Source organism: Bidens hawaiensis, unplaced genomic scaffold (genome assembly GCF_021521415.1).
Source record: "Bidens hawaiensis isolate Kalapana, Puna unplaced genomic scaffold, B.hawaiensis_p1.1 tig00001685_1, whole genome shotgun sequence".
NCBI lineage: Eukaryota > Viridiplantae > Streptophyta > Magnoliopsida > Asterales > Asteraceae > Bidens > Bidens hawaiensis.
This window is the reverse complement of record NW_027491095.1, coordinates 1,229,659-1,243,418: the sequence shown is the minus strand read 5'-3', so window position 1 is coordinate 1,243,418 and position 13,760 is coordinate 1,229,659. Positions and strand designations below refer to the sequence as shown.

Sequence of the window (13,760 nt, the reverse complement as noted above, 5' to 3'; positions counted from 1 at the left end):
TGATAAGTATGACTTTTGCTACATAATCCCAAATTCTTACAGTTGACCATTGATAATATCACTTGAGAATATTTTTGCTAACAGTCCCAGTGAACCATTTACATTATTTTTTCTCATTTGACAACGAAGAGGAGTTTTGCCGCAATCAAGGGGAATAATCTTCCTGTCAAGATTTCTTGGACAATTTTGGAAGTTAGAAGACGACGACTAAAGATTTTGGGGAAATAATGCCTTTGCACAATGAACTCGAGTATATTGTTGTATTTTTTGTTCCAACGTTCAGTTTAAGTTTCAATTAGCCATACTAAATTGGTAATTGCCTAATTGGTTACACGCTACTTTTGGGCCTATGGATTAAGAAACTGGGCCTGGGAGACTCTTACTTTGAACAAGGTTTTACAATGTAAATTGTGTTGGATTGTTGGATGGTGAATGAAGAGGCAATGTCACCAAAACAAATTTTAGGGAAATAATTAACTATTAATCATCTCTATTCATACATCTGGTTTTCTCAATTGGTGTATGTTCTTTTGTGGCCGAGAGCCCTTAAAACAATTGCTTATTTTATTTGGATTTAGGATATATGGTATGAACCTATACGAGTTGTATAGATTCAAAGTTTTCTTAAGTTCATGCTTCATATAGGTATACAAAAATCTTATCAAAAATACCAAGAGTCTATTCAACTCGTATTAGTGTTGCCCCCGTCTTGATTGAATGTTTTCTGATCATGAACTTTCTTCTTGGACACCATTGTTAGTCAACACAAACACACACTTACACTTGAAATTGGAATATGCAAGTATGAACACAACTAGTGATTAAAACAAGAAATTGATTAACACAATTGAATATCCTCATAACTGTTTAAAGCTGTTGTGGATGAAACCACAAAACCAGCTATCCTATACTCTTGCAAGTCATCTCACCATGCATATTGGGCTAGTTGGCCAAAGGCCCAAGCAACCCAATAAAAAATGTGACCCCTTAAAGGTCTCCGGCCCAAAAATTAAATGCCGATACCAAAATCAACAAAAGCATTAAAATAAACTAATGAATTAATCTGGTAACATATAAAACCTATATGAACACACGAGTCGTATAGACTCTTGGTATTCTTGAGCCAGTAAGTACATCAATAAGCTATACGACTCGGGTTGGGGTATTCATGCCCCTAGTGTTGTACGGTTTCGGATATTTGCTGAGGTGTGTGCCATGACAGTATCCCTGTGGTCAGTTTTATTGGGCTTATACAGGGAAATGAGGTTGAAACCGAGCTTTTTCTACACAATAGGATAATTGTGGATGATTTGGCAACCTCATCAATAACAAGCCAAGCATCGGGAGCCGCCTCAACAGCAGCATCAGCTCAAGCCACCTCAGCATCAACATCGACGGGTTATATGAAATGTGAGAGTCCCTCACCGGGTCAATGAGGGCTCCAGTATACCGATAGAGGGCATGTAGGGGTGGTTTTTTGGGTGGCAAACTGACTAGGCCTATCGTTACGCTTTCAGTACTCCTCCAGCTCCAGCACCACGAAAGTATCCGGATTAGCCACGTCCACCTCCAGAGCATGAGGTCTAGTGTTAGGGGCAGGAGTATTTTGATTTATGTTGTTTGATGTATGAATCTACATTTATTATCATTCTGGTTGCTTTGTTAATCTTATGGGCACCCTTATCTTATTTGTTTTGTATGCTTATATTGGTTGTTTATCTCGTATTAAAAATATAGTTTAAAAATTATCATCGACAAGACGACAAACAAAGTCACTTGTTATGAAAAAAATACAAGTTTAGAAAAACAAATGCTCGCGTAATTAAACCTATACTAAACTATAAAATGTTACAAATTTAGATGACCAAAGAAAAAATTAAAAGGCGAGTCATATAATTGCCTATACATCGTATACACATACACGAGTCGTATATATCATGTAGAAAATATTTAGAAAAAAAGGATTCGTATAAGTGTTGGTCAGCGACAAGATCTGACATGTCGTGCTGACGGATACAATAGCTATAACTGTAAGGTGATGTCTTGATATGTATATTTCTAAATTTCTAATGTAATTATAGAACTAAATGGAATTAAGGGGCATTGATGCTTTTGGATGTGGGTTCCACGTAAGTTGGAGGATCAGTTAGGAGAATAAAATCTCTAAAATACCAAACAATTATATTAAATATGCATATAATCAGCCAGATACGTGTGTGTTTATATAGGAATGGAGGTTAAGCATTGTTGACACTTATCAAAAACATTTACTTTGTTCTTCATTATGTAGAAATTATAAGGATGTTCCGTGCACATCAAGTACGTACGGTGCAGACCAGCCCGGAATCAAATTTCGACTGCTTGTGTTATTATAGGTTTAATAGGGGCATATATATTTATATAATTGCATACCTTGTTACAAAACAGTGACCACTTTAAAACTTATATACCGTCTTACTCTTATATAAAGACAAAACTTACAACATATAAGATGACACATCAAGTACCATATCATATACATTCAGCGTATAAGATAAAAGCGAACACCAAAATAAACTACCGACTACCTCACTCGCCACTGTTGCCACAATGTAACGACTCCCACGTGTTGCCTAGTCACCTCTCACTTGACGGATGGTACAACTCTAGTCGCATATGAAACCTACTACTTTGAACATTAAGATCCCATTCATATTATGCTCCATTTTTAACACATCTAACCTTGTTACAAAACTCTTGTGAGGAGAATTGAGAACATATAAATTATTAGTAATATATATTGTATATAACAATATAATTAATCTGTGTATGAATTTGATGAAAAATCATATATTCAATTAAATTTCCTAATATTACAACATAAAATTAAGAACCACCTAATTCATAGTAATATACACTTTCTTGATTAATTAGCCCAGCACGTACCGTAAAAACAAGAATAGTCAAGCCAAACCGAAAGACATAGTGTACCACTTATATACCCAACCTAGTAAACAAGCTCATATATAATGCTAGTATATATGTTATATAACGATTTAACAACAATAACTGTAACATGCAATCTCATAACTCGTAGTTACTTGCACTTACATGTTACATTACATATTGGATCTAAGCACACAATATACCACATATTGTACAATAATTTTCATTAAAACCGGCTTCATGTACGCTCCTCATCATACATGAAGACGTACCTTCGATTTGTTTGAACATGAAATTCAAATGGGTGGTGGCAAACAACTCCACAATGAGCTCATACAGGCAATTAAATTTACCTTCATTAGTAATTCTACAGTTTTCTTGAACTCAGTTGTTATTTGCTATCTCGAATAATCTTTGTTGCAGCGTGAAGTGATCAGTTGACACCGCTGGATCATTCGCCTGCAAAAGGTTAATATTCTGTTGATTGAGTACTAGAATTGATATTTATTAAGTCGTCTACAATGCAATACAAAGATTTCATTTAGTTAAGACATGGTGTTAGCCAAATTTACTGTTTAATTATTATACTTTCTATTATTTGATCTATGATTTATCTTTAAGTAAGAACGTTAGTCACTTATTGTATTACTTGTTTGAATATCATGATAGTCATTATTGGTTATCTTTATAGCTATTGTTTTTCATTGTAATATTTCTGTAAACAAATATGGGATTTTGTCATTCAAAATGCACGAAATATTATTCATCAATAAAGTTTTGAGTTATGTTGTATTATCTCACGTAGAAGCACTAAAAATTGAGTATGTAATAAAGAAATTTACCTCGGTTTGGATATTGTGAATCAACCGGTAGTTTACTTTAGTACAAGTGTAGTTTATAATATTAAGATCACCCGAAATCGCCTTTAGAATTTTTAAGATCGGGAAATCATCACAACTATTGATCACAATCTGCATTCCCCCGTTATTGGAGCTGACTGAGACTGTGTTAGGGGACACATTCATTAAACTTTTTTCACAAGTATTTGTCCCGGTGTGAGGAACACTTGTCTCCACTAAATTTTTGAGCCTGTCTCTTTTGACACTTAGAACCCTAATATTTTCTTGCATGTGTTTGATGTAGTTCACTGCCTGATGCATATGATCCGAGGTAGACCGCTTTCCCTAAATACAAAACCGAACAATGAATTAATTAGGTTTTCTACTAAGTACATCAAATATCCTGGTTAACTTTCATCATCAAAAGCTCTTGATCACTAAAGTTCTAGTAAACCAAAATATATAAAACACAATAACTTACCTTAAGGAAATCGAGGGGAAGTAGATCTCGAAGTGAAGCATAACGCTTAGCCATATCTTGCCTGCGTTGTCTTTCGATCTCTCTATGAGCCAGTTTTCGTTGCATGTGTTCATCTTGTGTCCCTTCAGTAGTTGCTGAATTAGGTTTAGATGAAGGTGACTGATCTCGATGCCGTTTCTTGGATTTGGTGACTGGATGAATATATGTATGGCTCTGGCTCTCCATAATAATATTATCATGAAGCTGCCTCATAAGATGATGATCTTGCTGATTTCTTGCCTGTTGTTGGAAGGAGATTGAAGATGGAATCTTATGAAATACCAACTCATCATTTTGCTGGAAAGAGAACATAATATACGATTACGATGCTAATATATTGTATTAAGCCCACCAATATTTGATCAGTGATTATAAAGATACATCTGGTTATGAGATCTTCATTTGTAGGGACGAAGATAGGGTTGTCAAGATTTCTTGATATCTTCTTCTTATTTAATAAATAGTTTTTTTGTTGTAAATTATTATAAAATCTCCCACGCATCAAATTATTTAATGTGGTTGAAATACTATAGTTTTGAACAATGGAACCCATTCCATCGATCTGTATTCACACCGAGGAGTGGACCAACATCCAACCAAGAGAAAACAATCATTAAAACATTTATACGGTTGGTGGTTAGGTTTTGAAGAATATGGGAAATACTAAAATTTTATGATTAACAAATAAACAAATCAAATTTTACTAAACTTAGGCTTTTGTTTTAATGGCATGCTAATTATCCATACATGTAGATTCTTACACTTCTATAATGATACTAAAAGAATATATCATTTTACAAGTGACATATATATTAGTATAGTTAGAAGTTATAACTCAAACTAGGCATTTGAAGGAGACATCGAATAATTTTCTTTATCTTCCTACAACATAGGAACACGTGAATAAATAGATGAGGGAATCTACTATAATTAATGATCACTTGTTTTAGTTGTTTACAGGGTGTATAAAGAGAATGAAACTGAATAAAAACGAAAACAGAAACCTTACACGTACATTGCAATTAGGTGATGAATCCATTGAAGCAGAATTCGTTGTAGACAGATGGTGAACCAAATCAATTGAACTAGAAGTCGAGCATGCTAACTGCATTAACTAAATTAGTTAATTTTGAAGGTTGGTTTGTGAGAAGTAACTTAGTTACTATCAGTCAGAGTTGTTGCTAGCTAGCTTTGTTCGCAAGCCGAGCTAGCTAGTGAGCTTGGGCTTGGCTCGAACTTCAACTAAGCAATCTCGGCTTAGGTGAAACTTAAAATTGAGCTGAAAGTTAGAGCTCAAGCTCGAACTCACCTTGATTCATTTGGCTCGGTTTTAAAACTATTAATTAGCAAAACACCTTTCAAGTTCAACAATTTGGCTAGGCTCGTTTTAAAAAGGGAAATTAATAAACGCCTTTTGGGCTAGCTTGTCTCATTTGATAAGGAGTCTGATCTAGGGTTGATTGTTGTATATAAAGTAAAATAGTTTAAGTCAAACCGAGTTGATCTAGGAACGAACCACCCTTCGCTCGGGCTCGACTCGTTAACAAACTGAGCCAATTTCATGTGAACCTTTTTTAAGCTTTTTTCGAGCAAGCACTGATTTACAAGCATTTCCGAAATTCCTAGTTGTTGCCTAGATGATCGATTGATATAGATGATAAGTTACAATCAATATCCATCCAATGTTCTATCAACCAAGTAGATCCAAAGCGACTTTCAAAGGCTTTGAGCTATAGAAATCGACCCTCAACCCGAAAGGGTTGCTGCCCCTTGGAACCTCATGGCATCCGGGGATTTTTCATCCTTTGAACTCTTGAGGTTCTCACGTACCATAAATCGTACTAACCTTGGACAAGCGAATGCTTCACATATCCTATGTTGTGTTGATGTTTATAGTTCCACTTTAACAACGCTATAATCATCACAAACTAGTTACGAAAGTTATGTTCCTTTTGGAGGAGCAAACGTATTTGTGATTCCCGATTATTAAAGCACACTCATATATTTAAGAAACCACATCCAAGAACAAAAGATTGCTATAATTTTATTATTACCGTTTTTAACATCAAATTCCATTTTTCTTTATATGATTCCAATAGGGATCATAAATGCATTTTGGACTTCTTTCCTCAATCATATATGTGGACCATGCATGTTGTCATTTCACCATCTTCGTCTAAGCATCTTATCACTTATTCACTGCCATTACGAGCCCACCCTCCCAAATTGCTTTGAGGAAAATCGTAAAAATTAATCCGTGAGACAAGCAGATCGTTGCCCAATATAGTGACTATTAATATATTATATATAGTAGTCAAGGATTTTAGAGAAGTTAACTTTAATCAAATAAATGAATAAACATTTGTTAATTTTTTTATTTTATTTATTTATTTTTTCTTTTTGTATTTGTTTAGAAAATTTGTGTGCTAGTGTTTTTGTACGTATGTTAATATTCTAAACGAACACAAAGAATCAACAATATGCGTAAGTAGCATCATGTGATATATTAAATATTTCCAAATGACTAAAATGGAAACATCTATATTTAAAGTCTAAACAACAAATTCAACTTAATTTATTAGGTTTGCCTATTTTAACTCATAAGTACCAAGGTCAATTTTGTGTGTTTTGTCATGGCCTAAGCTTTTGAATTTTTAACCTTCGTCCTAGCTTTTTGTTAACTGTACGAGTTAGAGCGTTTACATTGCACTTATCCCTTTAAAAATTTAAACTGGTTGAGTGTTTGTGGTTTCAAAAATGAACTATTTAAGTCCCTGTTGTTACTTAACTATGTTAGCTTCAATGGTAAATTCGACATTTCTCTTCTACATATATACATTGTCACTCTGAGTCCTTGAACTTTCATAATTGGTCACCTTGAGTCCCTTTCACCTTTTAACAAAATAAATAAACTTGACCAATTTTTTTAACAAAAATAAACAAACCGAACCACCTTTTCAACAAAATTTAAAGAACCAAAAGACTTATTAATATAAATAAACGGACCAAACTAATTTTTTAAGCAAACTAAACGAACCGAGCAACTTTTTTAACAAGAATTTTGTTTAACAAAAATAACAAATCAAACTCTTTTTTTAACAAAAATAAGCGACTCAAATTTGTTTTTTTTAACAAAAATAAACGAATTAAACTATCTTTCTAACAAAAATAAACAAACCAAACTTGTTTTTTTTAACATAAATAAACAAACCAAACTTATCTTTCAATAAAAATAAACAAATTGAACTGCTTTTTTTTCTACCTAACTAAACGAACCGAGCCACTTTTTTTAACAAGCAGTTTAGTTTATTTCATTTAAAAAAAATAAACGAATCCAACTACATTTGAACAAAACAAAAAAAAGCTAATCAAACTTATTTTTGAACAAAAATAAACTAACCGAACTACTTTTTTAACAAAAATTAACTATCTGAACAACTTTTTTAACAAAAAGAAAACACCGAAATACTTTTTTAATACAAATAAACAAAACGAACTACGTTTTTTTTACTAAACTAAGCTAACCAAACTTTTTTAAAACAAAAATAAGCTAACAAAAAGTTCGGTTATTTTATTTTTGGTTGATTATGGTTTGGTTAGTTGATTATAGTTTGGAGGTTAATTATGTAATTTGGAGGTAATTTTTAAAGAGAGAATAAAACTGAGTAATCACTTAACCACAAGGACTCATATGGATTATAAAAAGGGTTAACTAGTAATTCCAAATTTGAAAGGGACTCAAATCGTTCATTTTTTAAACCACAGGGAATCAAACAGTTCAAAACTTTTGAGGACCCATTGCACTTCCGCCCTGAAATCACAGGGACACAAACAGTAATTTTCTTAAAGTAAAATAAAATAAAATATAGTTTAGTACTCAGAATAGTTAAATTGGATACAAGTGAACTTCTCTCTTATATAAATTTAAATAAATATTTTATTTACATAGATGAAAAAATATAAATGAAATTAAATAGACGAACATAAAAAATAGAAGGAACATGACATGTTCATTTATTTAAATTAATGAATAAAAAATCTTGTCATTTCATTCAATTATTAAACAAGTTCAAAGCAGTTAACGTGAAAGTTTAATTTGTTTGCTGACCTAGAGGTCATGTATCGAATCAGGCCCATATGTGCCCATAAACGGGGCAGGATTCAGAAAAGATCCATGTTGTGTGGTGTGGAGCACCATACCAACCGGACAACTTTGCTTCTTAATACTTATATATAAATTATTTATGTATAAATAGATTATATAGATGTGGGTTGGAGTTATTGGGCACGAGTTTCTACTCAATGCCACAATAATTATTCACATATGAAGATTTATAGTCTTTTATGATGATTTTATTTGCATAAAATTAACAAACATGAAGGTTTTACAAATGCATCCTTTTGGCTTTTTCCATGTCTTTAATATTTCTTAAGAATTAAACAAAGGCAAAGAAATCAAATTAGTATCTCCTTTATCACATACATATTTGATTATAATCTTATGTATATTAATATACTTGGAACTCCTGTTAACAAATAGTATATCTTTATTGTGGAAAGGATATTAGGTAATTGTCATGTCATCACTTGATTATTTGATTCTCTCATGAAGGCTTTTGCTTCTTGCTTGTAGCCCCCCCCCCCCCCCCCCGGCGCGCACACACATTTTCACACCTTCACAACATTGGAGCATATATCATTTTCTTGAAACTGGTCATCACCTCAACCTCTCCAAAATCCTCGATCTCCAGCCTCCAGCTCGGTCACGTATTAGGTCTTCATGGTTGAACTACCAAATAAATTCAACACTTCTTTGATCTAATTCAGCACCTACTTTTAACAACGTACACTTCGTTGGATCAAAGCAGGGCCGTCTCGTGGGTAAGCTAAATGAGGCAATGGCTTTAGGCCTCTAGATTTATAAGGCTCCATCTTAAATAAAAGTTATGTATTATGAGATTTTGAAAGTAGAGTTCTTTTAGAATTAGTAACTCAATGAGCCACAACCTAAGGATAATTGCTTCATATCCATTATCACGCTATATCATCAATATTCTATAATTCTTGTAAACTCTCTAACGTTATACGCATAAAGAAAAGAAAATAAAAAGACCTCAAAATTTTAGTTAGTTTTAGGCATCCTAGAACGTTAAGACGGGCCTGGATCAAAGCCCACTTCTGTTTAACGGAAAAACATCTACTATGTTGTTTCGTTGTCCGCTAACCTTGTTGATCACTTGATCTCACTTGTTTATGAACGAAAACATTGACACCTTATTTTATGGTTTTCTTATTTTATGTTCAATGAGGCGATAAAACATCGCAGCAACGCACAGGTAGTCTTGCTAGTTTATAATCATTTTTAATCTCTTTAAACCAAAATCACATTCTTGAAAAACTACAACCAACTTTTGAAATGGGTGGAGTTTGACCCGGAACTTATATGGGTTTTACGAAAAGAAATAATTATGTTGGACCAGTAGTTTGAAGCTTTGCGGAGGAGAAGAAATAGGAGATCATTTTCTAATCGTATGTCATTTAGCCACATTGATTTCACGTTTCATAAGTAGTTGGTGTGAAATTCCTTTTATCTGTGCTTTCTACTTGGTGCGTGAACTTCTTAAGATCCATGAACCAACCATTCTTAAGGGGTGTTTGGGTGAGCTTTTAAAACTTGCTTATTTGCTATTTGTTTCTTGACAAGCAAAAGGTGTTTGATAAAGCAACTCCAAAAGTTTTAAAATGGAGTTTTTCAAAAGTTGTTTTTACTTTTTAAAAAACAAATAAGCAAAAAAAACAATTTTAAAAGCTCCCCTAACACCCCCATAGTTAACAGAAGAAATATATGCTTCACAACCTCAAAATACTTTTGCCTATTCTCAAAAAAATAAGTTATATGTTCAATTATATTGGCTTTAAAATTCCAAGGGCCAGCTAAGCTTCTGGATACATAGGAAATTTGACAAGTGGGATGATCGGCCCAAAGACTGATTCAAGCCCAGTTACGAATTTTACAATATTATGCATTGTTGAGACCCAGCCTTGATAGGTTGGACCTGGACAATGAACATGAAAAAAAGAAAAAAGAAAGAAAGAAACCGTCCTTGAACCGAAATCGGTTTCTAAACCAAAAAAACTGACTGCTCTAGAAACCGCTTTGAGAGAAACTGGTTTAAAACTGAACCAAGTTGCCGGATTGATATCGTGTGAGAACTCCATTAAAACCGAACCAAACCAAACCAAACCAAACCAGTTAAAAACTGAATTCATAATTTCATATCAGAACCGGTTTTAAATAGATCCAACCTATTTACATGGAAATCAGTTTCAAAACCAAACCAGTTTTGACTTTCATTGATCCAACCTATTTACATGGAAATCAGTTTCAAAACCAAACCGGTTTTGACTTTCATTGACCAAAGCCAAACCGGTTTATGCTCCACACTGTCGGCGTACAGCTTTATGTTCAAATTACGTGTGTTCATAGATTTATTTCATGGATTCATTTCGGTCCTTTGTTCAAACCAAAACAGATTTTCTTTAACATCAAACAGAATTCAAGTTTGGTTTCACAAAATCTGCATACCACCATTTCCCAAAATGGATAATTCATATTTCACTTTAGTCAAAATAAAAGATGCCAACTTAGGTCAAAATAAGATGCTAACTGTATTCACTTGAAAAGAAAGTCAAACCAAATGTTGAGCACCCTAGTTATTAACTGATATTATACATATACATGTATAGATCTAAAAAATATGCTCCACCACCTACATCTGTATACAACAGTTAATAAAAATCAGTTTTCGACACATTAACAAACTCACCGAACTTTCCTATGTGACTTGAAACGAGACGGGGGAGAGGGAGAGTATTCCACCGGTAACGGGGGCGGCTCTAGCTCGCCCGAAAGCGTTGCCACTACTTCTTTCATAGAAGGCCGAAGCGCAGGGTTCTTTTGCAGGCAAAGAAGTGCTGATACAATGCAAACTAACACTTGCTCTCTATCTAAACCTTCAATAGATTGATCCACAAGATCTTGAAGCTTCCCTGCACGGGCAAGATGACGCGCCCACGATAACAGATTAGCTTTTCTGAATTCAGACATGGGTGATCCCGTCACCTGAAGTGGTCTCCTTCCCGCAATGAGAACTAACAGAAGTACCCCAAAGCTATAGACATCACATTTTTCTGAAAGATCACCGCCACATGAATACTCAGGGGCTACATAACACACGGTTCCTCTCATACTTGGCGTACTGCTAATGCCGCCACTTTTGGGGATATCCCCGCTAATGGAATCGTGACTAGTGTGGCGTGTCCGCCACAGCTCGCCGCTAAATCCATCCAACCACCAATCTACACTACCTCTGCTACCTCCCCTGCTTCTGCTTCTTTTCTTCTTTCTATCCATGTACAAGTCACTATCTTTTGCCAACCAGTCGTCGTTATTGTTATGATTACTTAATTCTTTCTTTTTGTTTTTCTTCTTCTTTTTCGCAAGTTCCTCACAATATTCCTCCTTCCACCATTCCCGAGCCGGTCTTCTCTTCTGCTTCTTCACATTCTTGTCATCATCCAATGATATCCACCAATCGAGACGTTTTCGATTCTTCTTTTCTGATTTTACAGGTTTAACTAACTTTCCCAGTTGTCCAGCACTGGAAGAAGGCGCGGTTGTGATCCAATCCGACTTCGGTCTCTCCTTCTTGATCTCACTACCAATCCACTCCATCACATAATCCTTCACACGCCCCGACTCCGACATACCATTATCCTGTTTCCACCACCAATCCTTCCCTGAAACACTCTTCTTCCTCCTGTTTTTCTTCAAACTACCACCGCCACCGCCACTCTCCACACTCACAGCATCAAAATTCCCGTCCGACGGACTCGCACGTGGAGACTGAATAAACGTTTCAGGCGATAATTCAGCTACTGGAGCTGTAACAAAGCTCTCGGGTGACTGATTATTATCCGGAACCACACTAACCTCGTCACACACCGTCGTCGTAGCTATACTCTCGGTTTCAAACACCGATCCATTATCTTCAATCACCGAATTCCCTACACATTTCCCTTCCTCAATCTTCCCGTTCAAATCAATCCGACACTCATCTTCACTTTTCAACCTAGCTAAACCCAAATCCCCAATTTTCGCATTAAAATTGTCATCCAGCAATATATTACTCGGCTTAATATCCCCATGAACAATCGGCGGATCGCAATAATGATGAAGATACTCAACCCCTTTCGCAATATCAATCGCAATCGAACGCCGTCGTTTCCACTCCTTCAGCTCCGGACACTTTCTATGCAGCAAGCAATCCTGTAAGCTTCCGTTCGCCATCAGCTCGTACACCAGCACCATACGCCGTCGTTTCTGATCGGATGAAAACCCGATCACCGAAACGACCCGATCCGATTCGATTTTCCCGGCGAGTAATAACTCGTTCTGAAACTCACGCTCCCCTTGCAGAGATCCGGCGTCCATAACCTTTTATAATAATAGTAAATATTATAAAATATATAATTAATATAAATATTGTAACAAAATTGAAAACACAAACATGTTGTGATTATTATTTATTAATTACCTTAACAGCGACATTAAGGTTGTTGGTTAGGGTACCGCGGTAGACGGAACCGAAGCCGCCTTGACCGAGGCGGTTGGTGGGAGAGAAGGATCCGGTGGCGGCGCGTAAGGCGGCGTAGGAGAATTTGTGAGGCGGTTTGGAGTCAGATGGGACGGTGCGTTTGCGTGCGATGGTGCACTTGCGGAAGCAGAAAGTTAGGGCGATGAGGAAGGTGAAGGCGACGGTGATAGGTGGAACGAGGTGGTGGTACGGTGGTGTTGGCGGTGGTTGGGGTGATGGAGATGTGTATTGTTGTTGTTGTTGTCTAGAAGGCATGTTGATTGATGAGAGTGAAATGAAATTGTGGAGAGAGAGAAGGTTTTATTACTGGACGCTAGTGTACAGCTAGCTATCTACATATCAGGATCTCTGTGTGTTTTGACTTTCTCTTTTTCTTATATCTAACTTTTTATTTTATTCATTTTGTAAATATATGTTTTAAATAAATTATAAGACAGTATATATAAAATGTTGAAATTTTTTCCAATCACATACAACGTTGATGATTCGGCCTATCAATCAGAGTTTGTTGCAAAAATCCTGACTAGACGTATTAATCGCGAGTCCTCATTTTACTGATTAATTTTGAGCTAATCGACCAATTAATCGGTCAATGATCAAATCTGGCCAAAATTGATGATTTTCTGTGAGATCCTGACAAAAATCAACGGTTTTTGTTGAGATTCTGAACAAAATTAGCATTTTCCGGTGAGGTTATGAACAAAATGAATAAAATGTGTTTATGTAGGTATAAAACTGAAAAAACGTGTATATGTAGGTATAAAACTGAAAATTACATATAAAAATGTGTGTATGTATATATAAAATTGAAAATAAGAT

At 35.2% G+C, this 13,760-nt stretch overlaps 2 protein-coding genes across 2 annotated transcripts; both read right to left on the bottom strand.

Annotated features, from left to right (window-relative positions):
• Nucleotides 1-2,612: 2,612 nt before the first annotated feature.
• LOC143591035 (transcription factor bHLH36-like) lies at nt 2,613-4,901 on the bottom strand. Its single transcript, XM_077071359.1, has 3 exons — nt 4,246-4,901; nt 3,768-4,109; nt 2,613-3,384 (listed from the first exon to the last, which is right to left on the bottom strand). Exons 1-3 carry the CDS (start codon nt 4,594-4,596, stop codon nt 3,310-3,312), a joined length of 768 nt encoding a protein of 255 aa, XP_076927474.1. The 5' UTR covers nt 4,597-4,901; the 3' UTR covers nt 2,613-3,309.
• A 6,054-nt stretch (nt 4,902-10,955) lies between these two features.
• LOC143592822 (receptor-like serine/threonine-protein kinase At4g25390) lies at nt 10,956-13,254 on the bottom strand. Its single transcript, XM_077072643.1, has 2 exons — nt 12,882-13,254; nt 10,956-12,781 (listed from the first exon to the last, which is right to left on the bottom strand). The coding sequence occupies exons 1-2, from the start codon at nt 13,194-13,196 to the stop codon at nt 11,108-11,110; spliced, it is 1,989 nt and encodes a 662-aa protein (XP_076928758.1). The 5' UTR covers nt 13,197-13,254; the 3' UTR covers nt 10,956-11,107.
• Between the last annotated feature and the right edge of the window lie 506 nt (nt 13,255-13,760).